The sequence below is a fragment of the Physella acuta genome, unplaced genomic scaffold (genome assembly GCF_028476545.2).
Source record: "Physella acuta isolate Inbredline_101_S28 unplaced genomic scaffold, ASM2847654v3 ptg000727l, whole genome shotgun sequence".
Taxonomy (NCBI): domain Eukaryota; kingdom Metazoa; phylum Mollusca; class Gastropoda; family Physidae; genus Physella; species Physella acuta.
Window position 1 is genome coordinate 210,860 of NW_026732245.1, and position 21,430 is coordinate 232,289.

The 21,430-nt window shown below is 40.7% G+C and overlaps 1 protein-coding gene across 1 annotated transcript in view; it reads right to left on the reverse strand.

The window, feature by feature from the left end:
- LOC131950018 (SPARC-like) overlaps positions 1 to 20,770 on the reverse strand; it is a 33,286-nt gene extending 12,516 nt beyond the window's left edge. The window contains exons 1-4 of the mRNA XM_059312023.1: positions 20,684 to 20,770; positions 1,212 to 1,295; positions 708 to 798; positions 178 to 290 (exon numbers count right to left, since the gene is read on the reverse strand). Of these exons, the coding sequence (XP_059168006.1) occupies positions 178 to 290; positions 708 to 798; positions 1,212 to 1,271 (264 nt within the window). The 5' untranslated portion in view covers positions 1,272 to 1,295; positions 20,684 to 20,770. The remainder of the gene's footprint in view (positions 1 to 177; positions 291 to 707; positions 799 to 1,211; positions 1,296 to 20,683) is intronic.
- Positions 20,771 to 21,430: the final 660 nt, after the last annotated feature.

A 21,430-nucleotide genomic window follows, 5' to 3' on the forward strand; every position in this document is an offset into this window, starting at 1 on the left:
CTGCGTAGATCTCAACACACCTGGTGTAACCCCCCCCCCCCACACACACTCTATCCACCCCAAACCCTCACCAAACCACCCCTCACCTCTAGGCCGGCGTAGATCTCAGCACACCTGGTGTAACCCCCCCACACACACACACTATCCACCCCAAACCCTCACCAAACCACCCCTCACCTCCAGTCCAGCGTAGATCTCAGCACACCTAGTGTAACACACACACTCCGCCTCTCTGTTCTCTGTCAGCTGACACGTCTCACCTCGGTAACATTTCTTACGTGAGCAGGGATCTGGGGGTCAAAGTAATGACGTCACAGGGAACTGACATGACGTTTACGACAATGACGTCACAGGTAACTGACATGACGTGTACGACAATGACGTCACATTCAGGAAACTGACATGGCATAGTGATGTCACTTTGATGAGAGCGACCACGATGAGTATGACAAAACGGGTGTAACAAATAAATCATTATTGTGTTGGAGCATATCTTTAAAATTTCTGATTATGTAAAATATTTTTCTATTTACAAATAAATTAAATAAATTTTGAAAATTGTCATTTTCGTTTTAAAAAATCCCCATATTAAGTTATTTTTTTGATGTTGTTGTTGTGTTTATGTGCTTGTCTGTTTATAGGCGACGCCTGCTTTAAAAAAAAAACAGTACAGACATATTCAATGCAACAAAATCAGTTATCTTTACTTTGTTCTTTGACCTCAGGGGCCGGAGGGTTTTTAGCTTTAGTGGTGGCCACCTTCCGTGATCTTCGAGGATCCTCTGAGGTCGTTTTTGCCTGTAAAATTAAAAGTTGGATTATAAAAGGCGTAAAATCTATCTAAATTATCTTGAAATTTTAAACATTTAAAATTGAAATTTTTTTTATTATAGTAAATTTGCACCCCAAATTATATTTTTTATTCACGCTATTGACACCCCCCCCCCCCCCCTTCCCTCCCAATTTACAATCAACTTAAAATGTTAAACATAAATACGAAACTGACAACCAAAGGGAAGTAGCCCTTACCACTTTAGATTATATTTGTTTTAGTTGAGTTACTTCCCATTTAACAAAAATATTTTCGGCGAAATGTTCTTTTTTTTTTACATTTTAAGATTTATAAATATGTCGCTTTATACTTTATTGTAGCAATAGGGCACCTACCTGTATTATATAGGTCACTTATTTATAGATGTTACGTCACTTACTTTATTAGCCTGCACTGTGACCAGCACGCCCAGAGTGAAAACCAGAAACTGTAGCCTCATTGTGGTAGCCTACCTCACAGACGTCTGAAAAGTTTGTGGATAATGGATAGAGCTAGGGGTGGGATAAGTGGATAATGGATAGAGCTAGGTGGTGGAATAAGTGGGAAATGGATAGAGCTAGGGGTGGAATAAGTGGATAATGGATACAGCTAGGTGGTGGAATAATTAGATAATGGATAGAGCTAGGTGGTGGAATAAGTGGATAATGGATAGAACTATGGGCTGGAATAAACGAATAATGGATAGAGCTATGTAGTGGAATAGGTGGATAATGGATAGAACTATGGGCTGGAATAAACGGATAATGGATAGAGCTATGTAGTGGAATAGGTGGATAATGGATAGAACTATGGGCTGGAATAAACGGAAAATGGATAGAGCTATGTAGTGGAATAGGTGAATAATGGATAGAGCTAGGTGGTGGAATAAGTGGATAATGGATAGAGCTAGGGGGTGGAATAAGTGGATAATGGATAGAGCTATGGGGTGGAATAGGTGGATAATGGATAGAGCTATGTAGTGGAATAGGTGGATAATGGATAGAGCTATGTAGTGGAATAAGTGGATAATGGATAGAACTAGGGGGTGGAATAAGTGGATAATGGATAGAGCTATGGGGTGGAATAGGTGGAAAATGGATAGAGCTATGTAGTGGAATAGGTGGATAATGGATAGAGCTATGTAGTGGAATAAGTGGATAATGGATAGAACTAGGGGGTGGAATAAGTGGATAATGGATAGAGCTAGGGGGTGGAATAAGTGGATAATGGATAGAGCTAGGGGGTGGAATAAGTGGATAATGGATAGAGGTATGGGGTGGAATAAGTGGATAATGGATAGAGCTAGGGGGTGGAATAAGTGGATAATGGATAGAGATAGGTGGTGGAATAAGTGGATAATGGATAGAGCTATGGGGTGGAATATGTGGATAATGGATAGAGCTAGGGGGTGGAATAAGTGGATAATGGATAGAGCTAGGTGGTGGAATAAGTGGATAATGGATAGAGCTAGGTGGTGGAATAAGTGGATAATGGATAGAGTTATGGGTGGAATAAGTGGATAATGGATAGAGCTAGGGGTGGAATAAGTGGATAATGGTTAGAGCTAGGGGTGGGATAAGTGGATAATGGATAGAGCTATGGGGTGGAATAAGTGGATAATGGATAGAGCTATGGGGTGGGATAAGTGGATAATGGATAGAATTAGGGGGTGGAATAAGTGGATAATGGTTAGAACTATGGGTGGGATAAGTGGATAATGGATAGAGCTATGGGGTGGGATAAGTGGATAATGGATAAAGCTATGGGGTGGAATAAGTGGATAATGGATAGAGCTATCGGGTGGGATAAGTGGATAATGGATAGAGCTAGGGGTGGGATAAGTGGATAATGGAAAGAGCTGGGTGGTGGAATAAGTGGATAATGGATAGAGCTAAGTGGTGGAATATGTGGATAATGGATAGATCTATGGGGTGGGATAAGTGGATAATGGAAAGAGCTGGGTGGTGGAATAAGTGGATAATGGATAGAGCTATGGGGTGGGATAAGTGGATAATGGATAGAGCTAGGGGTGGGATAAGTGGATAATGGATAGAGCTAGGGGTGGGATAAGTGGATAATGGAAAGAGCTGGGTGGTGGAATAAGTGGATAATGGATAGAGCTAAGTGGTGGAATATGTGGATAATGGATAGATCTATGGGGTGGGATAAGTGGATAATGGAAAGAGCTGGGTGGTGGAATAAGTGGATAATGGATAGAGCTATGGGGTGGGATAAGTGGATAATGGAAAGAGCTGGGTGGTGGAATAAGTGGATAATGGATAGAGCTATGGGGTGGAATAAGTGGATAATGGGTAGAGCTATGGGGTGGAATAAGTGGATAATGGATAGAGCTAGGGGGTGGAATAAGTGGATAATGGATAGAGGTATGGGGTGGAATAAGTGGATAATGGATAGAGCTAGGGGGTGGAATAAGTGGATAATGGATAGAGATAGGTGGTGGAATAAGTGGATAATGGATAGAGCTATGGGGTGGAATATGTGGATAATGGATAGAGCTAGGGGGTGGAATAAGTGGATAATGGATAGAGCTAGGTGGTGGAATAAGTGGATAATGGATAGAGCTAGGTGGTGGAATAAGTGGATAATGGATAGAGTTATGGGTGGAATAAGTGGATAATGGATAGAGCTAGGGGTGGAATAAGTGGATAATGGTTAGAGCTAGGGGTGGGATAAGTGGATAATGGATAGAGCTATGGGGTGGAATAAGTGGATAATGGATAGAGCTATGGGGTGGGATAAGTGGATAATGGATAGAATTAGGGGGTGGAATAAGTGGATAATGGTTAGAACTATGGGTGGGATAAGTGGATAATGGATAGAGCTATGGGGTGGGATAAGTGGATAATGGATAAAGCTATGGGGTGGAATAAGTGGATAATGGATAGAGCTATCGGGTGGGATAAGTGGATAATGGATAGAGCTAGGGGTGGGATAAGTGGATAATGGAAAGAGCTGGGTGGTGGAATAAGTGGATAATGGATAGAGCTAAGTGGTGGAATATGTGGATAATGGATAGATCTATGGGGTGGGATAAGTGGATAATGGAAAGAGCTGGGTGGTGGAATAAGTGGATAATGGATAGAGCTATGGGGTGGGATAAGTGGATAATGGATAGAGCTAGGGGTGGGATAAGTGGATAATGGATAGAGCTAGGGGTGGGATAAGTGGATAATGGAAAGAGCTGGGTGGTGGAATAAGTGGATAATGGATAGAGCTAAGTGGTGGAATATGTGGATAATGGATAGATCTATGGGGTGGGATAAGTGGATAATGGAAAGAGCTGGGTGGTGGAATAAGTGGATAATGGATAGAGCTATGGGGTGGGATAAGTGGATAATGGAAAGAGCTGGGTGGTGGAATAAGTGGATAATGGATAGAGCTATGGGGTGGAATAAGTGGATAATGGGTAGAGCTATGGGGTGGAATAAGTGGATAATGGATAGAGCTATGGGGTGGAATAAGTGGATAATGGATAGAGCTATGGGTTGGAATTAGTGGATAATGGATAGAGCTAGGGGGTGGAATAAGTGGATAATGGATAGAGCTACGTGGTCGAATGAATGAGTAATGTGTGAATGTCGGTGGATGGATGAGATTTTTTTTGTACACTTTGCGTTCTATAAACAGTTTAAAGCACATCAAAGACTAAGTGATTCAATGTGTGTAGGGCAGTGGTTCTTAACCTGGGTTCGGTTGAACCACATGGGGTTCGGTGAGTCAGTCTCAGGGCTTCGGCTGAGGTCAAGACACACACGCAACTCATGTGATTCGCGATCGGATTTTGTCAGTTCGGACGATAGATATATATTTAGAATGGTTTGGTGAATACACATATGAAACTGGTGGGGTTCGGTACCTCCTACAAGGTGAGGTAAGTTGGGGGGGGGGGGGTGGTAGGGGTTAAATGAGAATGGGAATGAACGTACGGATAATTTATGGTTTAAGAAATGTGTCATCGCCACAAGCCACTTTATCACCACTCTAGCTGTTTTCTTTAAATTAAAAAAAATGTCTCGAATAATTTGTTATAATTATATTGTTAGCTATCTCTAGATCATTATATATTTATATATATATACATATACATATACACATATATATATATATATATATATATATATATATATATATATATATATATATATATATATATATATATATGTGTGTGTGTGTGTGTGTTTGTGTGTGTGCGTGCATGCGTGTGTGTGTTTGTGTGTTTATTTTCTGTCACACTGATTAATGAACTAGCTCTGAGTGTAAGGGCTAATTCATCAGAATTAGAATTAAATGAGAAGTTGATTAAGCTAGAAGTGGTTAATTAACAAATACCGCTAGGCTAGCCGAATTGTTAATAATTTGTCTCATTAACTTCCTCCCTCCCACGCGCGCCCGGGGCGGCCTGACCCAACCGTGGTTTAATCTCAAACCAAAAATCTTAACATATTTTCTCCCTTCATCTGCCGTAGTTCTTGCCACATGTGGCCAGGTACACGTACTCCCGGTGAGTCAAATCAGTGACAGGAAATAAAAGCCAAACGAGATTTTTTTGTTGTTGTATCAGGCAGGTTGGTCCTAGATTCGACACATAGTACCGCTAGCTGTTGGCGGGAAATGTGATCCATATGTCGTCTGCTGTGTAGAGTTTTGGTTTTGTATCAGACAGGACTTTTGATAGATCAAAGTATCTAGCGGGACTGTCTCAAGCACTGCGATAACTTACTGATTATATTATTACGTTAGTATACAAGTATAATTGTATACATGTATAGGCCTATATATATGTAAGCCTACACACACTCTCACACTCTCTCTCTCTCTCTCACACATATATTTGTATATATATGTATATACATATATGTGTATACCAGGGGTCGGCAACCTTTTGCTAGGCAAGAGCCAAAAGTTACAATTTACAAACTTTCCCAGTTTTTAAAGAGCCACAACATTTTTAGTTCAATATTCGGTATTTGATTAGGATTAGGTAAATAAAGTTGATTTGTTATTTAAAATAAATAGCTTTAAATATAAAATAATTTTTATTCATGTAAAAACATAGACATGTTTCGCCAGAATAGTAAAATTAGTAATCAAATAATATTATTCTAGGACTATCTCAATTTACTTTAGAAGCTGTTAATTTTTATTTATTTTTTATTTATTTATTTTTTTTTTTACGGACATCACCGGTTCAGGAGGTGTCTCTCATTAGCCAGTTAGGCCTCAAGACGGCAAACTCCGACTAACTGGCTTGGATATTGGTTTGAATAACTTGCATCGTTCGCTTTTATCCTTTGGTTCTCACCAGGCTTATCTTCCATCCCACTAAACGCAGGGTAAAGTCGTACCCTACCATCCAGTAAAAATGAAATTATATAACTATTAATATTTGTGCAAGGAGCTGGAGAGCCGCATCTGGACGTCAAAAGAGCCGCATGCGGCTCGCGAGCCGCAGGTTGCCGACCCTGCTATAGCACTATCCCTACCCAAGTTAGAAGCTAATAACTAAAAAACTATGTCACTCAAGTCAAATTAATGCACACTGACACATACAAAAATGCTTTCTGAATTAAATAACTACTTTTGAAAATATTCGAAAATAATAAATAAAATATGCACTTCGGTAGTAGAAAGCATGGAACCACTGCCACGGGGCTGACCACATCACAGTTGTGAGAAAGTAGATCTATAAATTTTTTGAGAAACCAACCATCTATCAGTTGACATTAATTAAATATAAGGAATTTATTTTATTAACGCGAAGTTATCTTACATAGTTATGAGTTTCTTAATTTAATTAAAAATATTTTCTCTATTAATATCAATACATTTTAAAGGCAGACAAAATGTTTACATAACATTTATTAATACTTATATAAAAGTAAACAAAATCAACAATGATTTACATGAGTTTTATATTTCAACTGGGGTATTGGTTTATTTATTAATTTGATAACATAGTTTAAAGTTGTTTCCCTTATTTGTTTGGAACTAAAATATTGGAAGTAACAAAAAGAAACCATTATAATACAGATCTATCAAGTTGCAACATTGCTGTGGTGTATAGAATAATTAAGATTTATGTTTACGAGAAAAGAGCGGAGCATTGTAAGAAAGGTTAGTTTATTTTACTATATTGAAGGTAGACCTACTTTCCTAAAATAAAGAAGCTACATATTTGAAACTATGTGATTTTTTTTCAACTTGTTAAACAATAGTAAACTCGCGACATTTCTTTTAGAACTGTCCAGTTGTACAGTGAAACATGCATGTTGTTCTGGGCCTCCAAATCGTCTAACTTGCTCTTGAGATCTGTGAACTTACCGCTCCACAAATGTGTGGTTTTCAAATCTAGCAATTTAATTTGAAGCGAACCAGCATCAATTCCAAATCTCTTTTAATTTTGTGTTGAGAGAATCTTTTTTGACTGTGAAGGTCAGAGTACTTGCATTTCTTTTGAATTGCTCAAATATCTCAGTGAACCCATCCTTCATTTTGTTTATAGTAATGCTGAAGTGATTCATGTTAATAGTAGTGTTGGGTTGTTCATATTTTTTTTTTCAGATTTTTTAAAATAAAGTAATTTACCTCTCTCCGGGTCTTCAACAAAATGAAGTAAATTTTTTTTCGAAACAATCATCTAAATAGGAAGTAAATTGAAATAGGGCGTAACTAAATATTCTAATATTCTAATAGGATAGCGAGTGTTTATTATTTTATCGTTCATTGCCGAGTATTGCAGAACGATATTTGTATGTGTTTTAAAAATAAAATAATTGTTAATATTTGTGCATGGAGCTGAAGAGCCGCATCACGACATCAAAAGAGCCGCATGCGGCTCGCGAGCCGCAGGTTGCCGACCCCTGGTGTATACTTCAGAGATTCTTCCAGGCATCTCTTCGGAGGGGCTTTGCCCCCCCCCCCCCACCCCCCCGAAAAACATTTACCGCCTTCCCCCCAATCGAAATGAAATTTATTTAATTTATATTGAAAATATATATGTATGTGTATATGTATATATATGTATATATATATATATATATATATATATATATATATATATATATATATATATATATATATATATATATATATATATATATACATTACGGCTCACTTATATTCCGAGTATCATCATATTTGGTACGTCACAGCTCTATAACGTGTATTCAGCATGCCTGTTGCCTGCAGCTGTACTTAATATTTTGTCCACACAAACTGTTCCATACAATCTACTGTGCCAATAATAACCGTACCACACTACATTCTGTAGTCAACCTAGACTGACTGTAACACTGTACCACCCAATCAGAGTTTCATCAAGGTTTCTCTTTCGAACAAAATTGAATGAAATATATTTTATATAGAAAATATATACTTTTACCAGTTTCCGCTCCCCCCCCCCCCCCCCCCAACTTCGAAAGTTTCAAGTGTCGACATTTCCTCAACACCTCAAGCGTAAACTCAACTATTCAAATAAACGAGTGATTAGATGACGTCATCACCGGGAAATCGGGTGAGTTTATACAACCCTGCGCGCGCCGACACAGGAACTAGTTTACACAAGAATTGCGTCACTAAAGAGCGATAACCGCGGGGAATATAAACAAAGCTTCCGGGTGATTGGGGTCACACGTTTATTGGGGCGGTTTTCTAAGCTAATATTTACAAGTGGCGGAGATTGTATTTATAGACTTGCCACTTTGTACTTCAATTTTTTCTTGTGGACTCAATTAACTTGGACAAAAAAAAAACAGCCATGTTATTGGTTAATTAGGTGGGGTAGGGCGTTTCTTTATATTTCTAATTTTGAATAGCGTGCAGCTATTTGAGAAACTCGTTCTTTTGTTTAACATAAATGTAGATCTAGATCCAGTGGCGGAACTAGAAAAAAGGCCACCCCGCACCATTTCGCCACCTACCCTATTATATATATATATATATATATATATATATATATATATATATATATATATATATATATATATATACAGTGGCGTAGCCAGGATCGTCTCAAGGGGGGGGGGGGTCCAATTTTTACCCGGGGACAAACTTTCGATTTGCACCCCCTCAAACTTTCGATTTGCACCCCCTCAAACTTTCGATTTGCACCCCCCCCTCGCCCCTCAAACTTTCGATTTGCACCCCCCTCATATATTATATATATATACCGAGGGGTCTATGGGGGGTTATGACCCCCCCCCTAACCCCCGTGCCTACGCCACTGTATATATATATATATATATATATATATATATATATATATATATATATATATATATATATATATAAAATTTTGCTCTTTTTGCTCGGATGCTTTTGAGTCCCTTAAACAGCATGTCTTCCCCCCCCCCCCCCCCCCCCACCCACCTCGCATTGCAGGTCTGGTAGTTTCCGCCCCTGTCTAGACCTAAATCTAGGTCTGTTTGATTGTGTGATTGTATCAGTTCAACATAAACTAACAGACCTGCGACAGTTCCGACCAACCCCCCGGCCTAGAGGCGTGGTTCAAATAGGCAGAAGGGACGGTTTATTTCTATTGGCACTTTTTGTTTCTCAAGAAATGCTTCTTTCGGGAAATCTATCCGGGGGTGATGGATTTGTGACCCCCACTCTCCCAACCCCCCCCCCCCCCACCCCCCAAACCAAGGAACACGTTTCCGCGTCTGTGGGGTAAAATTTAAAAAAAACAATTGAAACAGAAAGCATTAACTTCAATCATTCTTAGGATTGTAACAAACACGTCGGTCAGAAAGAAACACTTCAGTTTCTTCCTCCCTCGTGGTTCTTGAGACGTATGTGTAGTTGAGTAAGTAAACCTAGCCACACCAACCCCCCCCCCCCCCCCCCACACACACACACATACACACACACACACTTATATGCAATAATGACACAGCGCGCTAAACGATCTCGCTCTTGCAAAAATATAACTATAACTATACATTTTCTTAATATTAATCAAGAAACTCAATCTCACCCCCACCCTCCCTCCCTCTCTTACCAACACCCGCACAAATCAGAGCCCCCCCCCCCCCCCCAACATAAGTGTAAGCGTCATCCATGGGCCCCCACATCAACATAAGCGCTACATCTGAAAGTTGATGAGTATTCAAACTTATGCTGTATCTGTATGTTTAGACTTTATCATTTATGTGGAGGCGTTGTCAGTCAAGTGGGAGTGGACAGATGGCAGATTATAAACATGGCTCGTGGAATTCATTGGGTTTCTTCCAGCATCTTTTCGGAACGAAATGGAATTTATATACAAAACATATACTTTTTTAGTGTCCGCCCCCCCCCCCCCGAAAAATGTTGTCCGCACCTCCCCCCTTTCAACGAAAATATCAAGTGCCTCCCCCGGAGAAAAAAGTCTGGAAGGGGGGGAAGGGAAGGAGGGGGAGAAAGTGGGTGGTGGGTTATGAAATTTTTGTATCGGGGGGGGGGGGGGGGGGGGAGGAGGGGGGGAAGAGGGTCTTGATCAAAGTCCAATAAATGTTAGGTGCAGGGGGTGGGGTGGGGGGGGGTCCAGTAGTCCTATAAGGACAAGGTGGGGCGGGCAGGGACCACGAACAAAGGACTGTGTTCGGCTGTTTGATGTAAACACGGGCACGGCATCAAAAGACATGGACTGGAGATCATACAGTCAACGGAAGAAACCTGACAGAATAACATGTGTTTACTGGGACTGTATAGGATTCATAGTGACTTACACGATATTACACACCATAAGTAACACAATAATTCACTCAATAGCCCGCACAATAACCCACACAATAACCCACACAATAACCCACACAATAACCCACACAATAACACACACAATAACCACCCAATAACCACACAATAACCACCCAACAGCCCACACAATAACCACCCAATAGCCCACACAATAACCACCCAATAACACACACAATAACACACATAATTACACACACAATATCACACACAATAACCCACACAATAACACATTTGATAACCAAGAAGAAGAACTAATTGTTTAAGTTCCACACTCCATACACGTACGCTCATACACACACACACACACACACACACACAAACAAACACACGTACACACACACTCACACACTAGCTCCACCAAGATCTTCCCATGTTTCTATTTGAAAACTTGCACGCTGTTTTATTTATCGTGAACTCCAGTCAACTAGGCAGCCAGATATTCTTTAAAAAGGTCAACAACCTGTGACATTATGTAACAAAAGTCACCGTCAGCTTAAACTAAATTATGATCATTATGGTCATTAATGTCTTCCTTTCTGTATCATATCTTGTTTATAGCATTATAAACTAAATCAAGGCTCAAATGGACAGATTAAAAAAAGATTTCTAAAATAATAATTTAAATAAAGTAATGGATTCGTACAATGATTAGACAAGAATTATCGTACTTTGTTTCGTTGCTTTCTACACACCACAGACCAACATGTTTTAACTTTTTAATAATTTCGTCATATGTTTATCATCTCCAGCCTAAACCGGATATACGTCATAAGCTGGTGCATAAAAGTAAATTAGCTTAATCAACCGTCAATTAAGAAATCATAACCAGGTATCCTAATATATAAAAGCCCAATGTGCGCACATCTCTCTCTCTCTCTCTCTCTTTCTCTGTCCGCAAAAAATTTTCGCCGGACATCACGTCAGAAACGGCAGCGATATATGCAGAACTTTATACGGACTTTTGTTGAAAATAATATGTTAGATGTTTTAAATGTATAACCACAATTTTAGTTAAAGAAGAAAAATAAAAATTAAAGGCGTATTCGAATGTAGAGAAACAGTATTATTTATGCAACCGGAAAAAGCATTAATATATGTGAAAAAGAACGCATAAAACTGTGACGTCACTATTGCTTATACATTAACTAATGACGTCATCTGCCGTGTTTAGAATGAAAAAGAAATGAACTATTTCATTCAAATTTGATTTAGATCTACGTACACTATGAAATGTATACAATACAATTTTTTCCGGCCTAAACTCATAAAATTTATTTTATGTATTTGGATTCTAGATCTAGAGATTCTAGATCTAGACTAAATCTAAATCTAAATCTACGCAATAACTAGATCTAGACGTAGACGCTAAGATCTAGATTTAGACTCTAACTTCTCTAAATCAATTCCAAAAATAAATTTCTATATTAGGACTAAACTATTTCAAGACTTATTTATTTTATACAAAATCTCTGTTTGGAACTGGCTAATTTGGGATAAAAAAATTAATTGAAAAAATAGGCATATTCGCGTAAGTTAAGATTTTAAAATACGTGTTTCATTCTCCGTACATTATAAGGTGCCTAAATAGCGGAGATGTTAGTGTACATTTAAACCACGCAGGTGGTGCGGGTTCGAGACACACCAAGTCAACATGGGTTAATGTATTTTTTTTTATTATGCTCGGGCTAAACTTAAAAAAAAAATTCTTTTAGGAATCTAGATCTAGATCTAGATTGTCGGGTGTCCGATAGGGCACTTCCCGGCGCCGCAGGCGCTTCAAATTTGGCAGGACCTTGCCTTGGGGCGACAGAACACGGGGGCCGGTTGGCCCTAAAAGTCTACGATGAGGGGGTCAAAACTGACATCGACTGACCGGTACCTTATATGAGCTATAAATTTAAAAAAAATGTCCACGGAGGAACCTCTTCATAGCTCTTGAGGTCGTAGACCGACCCTCGGGCGAATTAATTAAGCATTCAAATTCTCAATGTTTTCGAAAGCCTAAGCGAAGCTGGGCAGCATGCCTAGTTTATCAGAGGACTGTCGTTTGATGCAGGCTTATAAGGGGGCAATTAAAAACACAAACTTCGTGTGAGAGCTTGTGACAAAACAATTTTTTGTTTTAAACTTGGGAATTAAACCTAACCCAGGGGAAATAATTCAATTACACTCGAGACTAAAGCGGAGCTATGTGTGAATGAGTGTGTGTGTGTGTGTGTGTGTGTGTGTGTATTTTAAGTGAGTAGATGAAAGAAAAGATAAAGTGGAAGAAAATGTAATAAGTTTAGAGAAGTTGACAGATTAGAAGAAAGGGGGGAGGGGGGGGTAGAACGATGTCAAGTATAGACTGAGAGTGTGGGAGGAGCTAATAGTGAGGCTAAAGCAGACAATGGAGAGACATGGTTGTTACAAGGGGTGGGGGGGGGGTTGAAGTATGAGAGAAATTTAGAAAAATAATTTCACTTTTTTTTCCCCTCCTGAAAATTCCTGCATAAAATCTGGTCCATGTTTACATCTGCCATGCAAAGATTACCTGGCCAGTGTGTTCTGTACTTGGCCTGACAGCCTCAAACTGCTGAGTCAGCTTTCAAGAGTTTGTTTGTGTGAGCGGCTTCAATGCTAAAACCACTTGTCACTTTCAATGTTTGTTTTCTTTTTTGTTTTGCTTGGCGTGCGTGCGTCGGCGATTTTTATCTCGATGGTTAGCGGATATTTTCTTTAGTTCGGTCCATGTCCATCCAGCTTTTCTTGTCTGTGTGTCGATTTCTCTCATGTATGGGCGGCTCTTGAATTCAGTTTTGTGTGTGAAAGGCTGACTGGTCACCAGATCTCTCATAGGTCACACATCCCCCACAAGTCACCACATCCCCCACATATCACCACATCCCCCATAGGTCACCACATCCCCCACAGGTCACGACATCCCCCACATGTCACCACATCCCCCACATATCACCACATCCCCCACACGTCACTCACATCCCCCACATGTCACCACATCCCCCACCACATCCCCAACAGGTCACCACATCCCCCACATGTCACCACATCCCCCCATGTCACCACATCCCCCACAGGTCACCACATCCCACATGTCACCACATCCCCACATGTCACCACACCCCCCCCCCCCACCACATCCCCCACAGGTCACCACAATCCCCCACATGTCACCAACATCCCCCACAAGTCACCACATCCCCACAGGTTACCACATCCCCCACAGGTCACCACATCCCCCACATGTCACCACATCCCCCACCACATCCCCCACACGTCACCACACACCCCACCACATCCCCCACATGTCACCCACATCCCCTACATGTCACCCACATCCCCCACAGGTCACAACATCCCCCACAGGTCACCACATACCCCACAGGTCACCACATCCCCCACAGGTCACCACATCCCCCACAGGTCACCACACCCCTCACCTTTTGACGGTGACGCCCCTCCCCCCATTACGACCTAATTTTACACCCACGGCTATGAGAACTGTGTCCTGAACAGGAAGTGCCATGTTCCTAGCATGCTGGGCCTTGATGTCAAGAACCCTGGTAGCGCTGGGCAGACGTAGAGCAGACGCCTGCTAGAAATATGCAGACGTGAAGGTCATCTGTCTAGACTTGGCCTGTTATTAGAACACGACAATCGTGTGATATACGGGGGGGGGGGGGGCAGGTAGGTTATCAATCTCGGTTTGGGATGTTATCAAAACTTGATAATCCTATGATATAACAAGATTTTTAAAAACTTAAAGAAAAGGAGGGAGCAGGGAAAAATTTAGGAGCCGTGGAATAATGTTAAGATATGCAGGGAAAGCGTTTTTCGTGGTGACTCATAAACTATAGGATGGTTCACGCTGCATATTTTTTTAAACTCACCCACACGTGGCGACGCTATAATGTACTCACCACCAGACCCAGGCTAGATATTTAAAGCTACCGCCACGTGTTTAAGCTGCTCATTATCTTCACCCCATTGCCAATCGTCACAATTCGTCATAATCCGACTACACTGGGCATTGTTTACAAACGACACTTTATTAAAGTAGTCTACATAAATTTATTTAAACTTTTTCTGATATAGAACCCTATTTATATCCTTACATCAGTGTTGTATGGTATCGTTACTGCCACTCAACTTCTTAACTAGACTAACGCTAAACTCAGCCATAAGCCTAACCTTAACACTATACTAGCTCTAACCATGGGATGTAAAGCAATTTACGCAATTCGAACCAATTATTGTAATTAGCACACAATAAAATGTTTGCGCTATAGCGACAGCGACCGTTGTTGCTATTTATAGCTCACGCCAGAAAAATCTAAAGGTGAGGGTTTTTACATTTGTTTTAGATGACATTTTTAAAATAAGAAAAAGTTTTTAAACCTTGCCATTGCACATAGAAAGTGTTTACAACTGATTCACGTTTTTCTAAGTAAATCTAACTCGACGCTTTATAAAAGTTTAAGAAGGGGAAAGTAGAAAAAACAAATTCTTAGCTTGTGGTGATAGAGAGGTTTCTTTTTTTTTAAAGACTGTTTTATTCATCATTCTCAGCAGAATTCGATCCTTATCCCCCCCCCCCCCCTTCACCTCCATTAGACTGTATCAGATTTGGGTTGGAGCTATTGCGACAGGTAGCAATGAGGTCACTTCCGCCTCAGTGGGTCACTGCACTCGGCTCACGAGTGCACCTGAACATGAGCTCCCCCCCCCCCCACCCTACCCTGCCCCTACCCTACCCCCTTCCTTACCCCACCCGTGTCAGCTAGGATTCATAGAGAAAAAAATGATTGACTCAGCTTACAAAAATAAACGATTAGTTGACGTTTTTTTTTCTAGACGGTTCGACGTGAAAGTTCCAGGTGGTGTTTTCATGGGCGGGGCTAGCGTGGGGTGGGGGTGGTGGTTTTATGTTGTTCTATATGTACATGTTGTTTTTATAATGTTGAGAAATTCTTATCTTGAGTGTGTGTGTAAACTGGTTGTCAATTGGTCGTCAACAGAGTTTCTTCCAGGCATCTCTCCTCCCCCCCCCCCCAATAAAATAGAATTTATATAGAAAATATATACTTTTACCAGTATCCGCCCCCACCCCCCCGGGAAATTTAATCGAAAGTTTCAAGCGCCCCCGCCGGAGAAAAAAGTCTGAAAGAAACACTGGTCGTCAAGATTTGCGCTCGCCTAACTATTGCAAAACTTACCATGAAATCTAATCTAACAATCTTATTCTAACGGAAATCGAGATCTTAGTCATTTGTAAAAGCTAACACTTCCTGGGCAGTGAAACAGCACACATTCTTAACTTTATCGTTTCTGGCGATGACCAAATTGACCTTTTAAAATCTAAATACAGACATAGATGGAGCCTTGATAAACAAATACGAAGTATCAGTTTTGTGTCTTTAAATTTGTAAACAGAAGAATCTATTTTTTAAAATTGAAATTATTCAGGGAAATGCTGACTCTGCAAAAAAAAAAACAAAAAAAAAAACCCGCGAAAACGATTTTTTTAAAAAGCTTAAATAGATTAACACATTTACAGCTAAAAAGGTTTTTTTCCTCTAAGAAAACTGAAAGTTTACGGGTTTGATTTTTTTTTTTTGTGATTTCAAATTTAAAAGCCGACAATGTCACGCTACCTTCAGACTTTTGTCATTCGTGGGTAACGGTTCTCAAAGTCTCACACCTTTACCTTGGGGGGGGGGGGGGGGGCAGGTTTTGTCTTTCCCTTCTTGTTAAATAGGTGGCGAGTTTAGATGTGAGGGGGGGCTGACTGTTTTGCATCAGGAGCCGCCATGATTTTAAGGGTCCAAAACAACCGAAATAACGACATAGCAAAAAGATACTTCTGTTACATCGAGATCCGAACTCGAAACCTTGTGGCTAGTAACAAAACGCTCAACCATTCCACCACGACGTCCCTTCGGAATTGTTACAAGGGTCCAGGTTAGTTTCAGACAGGAGATTAATACGTCACTTCCGTTTCTATGATTCCCCCGTGCGTCACACTACTTACATTCTCTTCCCCCCCCCCCCCCCCCCCGTACAACTATTTCTGTTTGGTACCTCGTCGTGTCAGCATATTAAATAAAAAATGCTTTTTATTTTTAGTGACGAATTCCTAAAAAATCTGGATTTGTTTGGGGGACGAAAACAAAGAATAGATAATCTTAAACATTCTATGAACCTCTGCACAGTTGAGTGTAGTAGGCGCTAAGATGTAGTGAAAGATAGTTTGTATTTGCTAAACAAACCTTCCCAATTTTTTTCCTCGAGTATTCTCTAAATTCTATCCGTTATTTCCATTAGTCTGAGGAGAAATGTCGGGCTTATACTTCCCGGGGACACAGGAAGCGAGGGTGTATATGGAACCAGGTTGTTTTTTTTTTGCTGGGGAGGTAGGGTGCGGGGTGGGGGCGGAGGGTGAACTCGTAGATCAACATTGAGTCGTTAACATCCTGATCTTCTTTTGGGTCTAAGAATTTTTTAAATTGTAATTTTTACGAGCTCAGTATCTGAAGTGTGTCTAATGAAACGTTGTGGACAGGCTAGTAATACACAGACAAATTATACATACATACATACAGACACACAGATACACACACACACACACACACACATATATATATATATATATATATATATATATATATATATATATATATATATATTTATTTATTTATATATATATATATATATATATTTATATATATATATATATATATATATATATATATATATATATATATATATATATATATATATATATATATATTTATTTATTTATTTATTTATATATATATATATATATGTGTGTGTGTGTGTGTGTGTGTATGTATATATATATGTATGTATACTGTGAGCCTATATAGGATGGTCGCTGCCTCTGATCATAAGACAGGAAGGAAACACTCCTCTTCCAATTTTTCCCACCCCACCCCTCCAAAGTCTCACATTCCACATTCCGTCCGCCTGACCAGAGACGGGCCATGAAAACTGCTGCTACTGCACAATTACGTTGTTTACTTTAGTATGGACGTATGGCGCTCATGCCTTCTATCTCTGGGGGTACCCGGGATAAACATGCACACTAGTGTAAACACGGCATTTTTTTTCTATCTGTTGAAAGACTAGAAGTAAAAAAAAAAAATCTAATGGCCGAGATTCCGGCGCCCTTTTTTTTCGGGAATTCCCGTATCTGTTGATGCGGGTATACCCGGAAATGAGTAGGTTTTCATGCGATTATATAGTGTCGTTGTTGATGTGAATTCTGTTCATCAGTATCGTGTGTACTCGCTTAATTGTATGGCAGGTAGTTAGAGTGAATTAACCGCAACCTGGGCGGGTTTTTATTCTTGTTGCTAGTCGTGTCTGGAGCAATTAGCTTGCCCCGGGGGTGAGGGGGGGGGGGGGTGAGGTGTCATCTGGTGCATAGGTTGGGTTTTATTGCTTGTTGGTTAGTTATCAGCATTTGGGCAGGTTTCTACGGTACTGTGGAGGGGGGGGGGTGATTGTGGCGTGTTTGGTACATATGAAAATACCAAGCTCATTCTTTTTGGTAGTGTCTCCACTCTTACCCTAATCCTAGCGGTAATCCGTGTGTCAGTCTCATCCTAATCCTTTCTCGGACAAATAATCCTAACCCTGATCTTGACTAGAGACTGGTAAGTTACAAGGAAGATTTACAAGGTCAGATTGAGGCAGGTCTGTGTGGCCAATTTAAGGGGATCTTGAAAGTCGAAATAATGCGCGTAAGAGCGTTAGGGAGGGGGTGGGGGTAGGGCGGTCCTACGCCTCGCTCTTTATACAAATCAGTGGCGTCATGATAAAACTGACACTCGACAATAAAAACGTTAATGAAAACAAATAATCCTTGTCGTGATAACAATTCGCTTTATGAACTAAAAACCTTAAATGTTTACACAAGAAAAAGGGTACGAACTAAATTCCAGGAGGCGTATCTAGGGGAGGGTGGATGGGGTGACCGCCCCGGTCGCCGACTCTAAAGGGGTGCCAAATTGGGTAGGATAAAATATAAAAAAGCTCATTTAGAGCTGCATTACTGCATTATGAGCAGTCAAAGTTCAGAAAATAGACTATTACTGCTCTCCTGATTGATTGAACTGTTATCTAAATCAATCTTGTGACATCATAATCAAAGCACCCCTCCCCAACCATTTCCAAAAAAGGTGGGGGGGGGGGAGGTGTTTTTTCGCAAACGAGAATAACTATTTTTTATACCAGGAAGGGGGCAGAAATTTGATAGTTCGCTCGGGCGCCGAAATAGGTCGCTACGCCTCTGCAAAATTCGTCAGCAATTTTGCGAAACTGAGCCAGTCTAACTGTATACAGTGTTTGGGTCCAGGGGCGTAGCGAGGGGGGGGGGGGGGCTGGGGGTGCGGAACGCACCGGGTGACACCATTTAGGGGGGGTGACACCAAGGCAAAAAATAGCAAAATATATAGAGAAAAACTTGAGGGGGGGGGTGCAAATCGAAAGTTTGAGGGGGGGGGGGGGGTGCAAATCGAAAATTTTGAAAGTTTGTACCCGGGAGGGTCGCTACGCCTCTGGGGGGGGGTGACACCATTAAGTGCCGCACCGGGTGACACCCGACCTCGCTACGCCACTGTTTGGGTGGACTGGTTTGGCCCATCGAACCAATCGAGACAGCCTGTACAGTGTTTGGGTAGACTGGTTTGGCCCATCGAACCAATTGAAACAGCCTAATCGTCCCGCTATGGTTTGTCAGTCCCAGGTCCCTCGAGCATTGTCCTTTTGTCTCTAGTCTATACCTAGCGCACGTTTACTAACACCGGAAGTGTTCGATCTCTGTCTGAAGAATACATCATGGTTCATCAGGCCAGCCATACTCAACAAGATTCATGAAGGCCGGTCAAGATGGCTTGGTATTCTACTTTACCTTGAGAACAGAGTTTCTTTCAGTTACTTTCCTCCGGGGTGTACTCTCTTAGGGGGGGGGGGGGGGGCGGAGGTATTCAACTTTACCTCGAGAACAGAGTTTCTTTCAGTTACTTTTCTCCGGGGTGTACTCTCTTTGGGGGAGGGGTGGGGGAAGGGCGGAGACTTGTTAAAGTATACATTTATTTATTTTCTTTGTAAATTTCTTTTTCGCCCGACTTGGAGAACAGCGGGCGTGCTCCAAATTGAGGCACTTTGCACCCCCCCCCCACCAGAGAGATGCATGAAAGAAACTCTACTCGATAACCAAGACGTCTTTGAGTGATCCAAATATAATACTCGTTGTTTAAGGGAGGCAATTAGGCTTTAACTTTAACCCCGAGTGTATTTTGCGTCCCCTTAATTCTTATTTATATTTGCTTCCAGTCGAATGTAAACAATTTGCATGCTTTAAATGCATTTAGAAATCGCTTGTATTTATGTGTTCTAGATATAATTCCCAGTAAGCTTACTGCAATGATTATGTCACATATTTTGCCAGTTTTTTTTAGGCCCAAAGTTCAACAAAGCTCAGGGGCTTTTAAATACTCTGGTTCATTTGATGATTTTTTTTCGTAAAAATAATAACCCTATCAATTAAAAATGTTTTTCTTTTCTTTGAATAAAAATATCTTTTCATACATAGAGTTGATAGTACACAATGGACGGTGTTCAAAACGAAACTAGTGTAAGTGTCACAAAAAATAATTCTAAAAGGAGCTACTTACATAGGTGAACAAAAAAAGGAACTACTTACATGGGTGAAAAAAAATCTAAAAAAGTAACTACTTACATTGGTGAACAAAAAAAAGGAACTACTTACATTGGTGAACAAAAAAAAGGAACTACTTACATAGGTGAACAAAAAAAAGGAACTACTTACATAGGTGAACAAAAAAAAAGGAACTACTTACATAGGTGAACAAAAAAAAGATTCTAAAAAAGGAACTACTTACATTGGTGAACAAAAAAAAGGAACTACTTACATAGGTGAACAAAAAAAAGATTCTAAAAAAGGAACTACTTACATAGGTGAACAAAAAAAAATATTCTAAAAAAGGAACTACTTACATTGGTGAACTAAAAAATCTAAAAAAGGAACTACTTAGATAGGTAAATTTAAAAAAAGGAACTACTTACAAAGGTGAGGACGAGTGCAGAAAAAAATCCTGGCGCAGCAGAAACCCGCCGACCAGACGACCAAACACAGAACTGAGTGCCAGACAGCTCGCGCACGACATGACGCAATAGCGCGGGACGCGGGAAGGTACCGTAAGGTCCCCAATCCTGTACCTTAACGGGCTGGGGGGAGGGGTTGAGTTGAACAGAGAAGGTTTGAGGTCGAGGTAGAATTGTTGGCTGCGGTAATCTGACATGTAGGTTCGCAAACTGTTTTCACAATTAATTCCCCCCCCCCCCCCCCCCACACCGCATTGCCAGGTTTTTTAAAAGTTTCAAGAAAAACATGAAGTTAAACACAAAGTAGTCGTACACTAACAAAAATGAACGTCTAATGCCCCCCCCCTCCTGCCCCGAACGAAATAGAATTTATATAGAAAATACCAGTGTACGCCCGACCCCCCCCCCCCCCCCCCCGGAGACAAAAGTCTGAAAGAAACACTGCGTGAGTTCAACACTAAGCCCGTGCGCTTTTTCTTTCCACGACTAGTGGCTAGGTACCCATCAGAGCTGAGTGAACTCAGGTAGGATCTCCGGCCAAGTAACCGTACATCAAGCAACTCTACAATGCCGTCCCATTTATAAAAGGACTACTGGAAAACTATGTATTGCCCAGCTCTCATGGCAAGAAAACATCACCAAACTTTAAATAGTAGCAGGGAAGAGGGAGCAGTGATGTTATACTGACAGCCTCGAATCTCTTTCGTC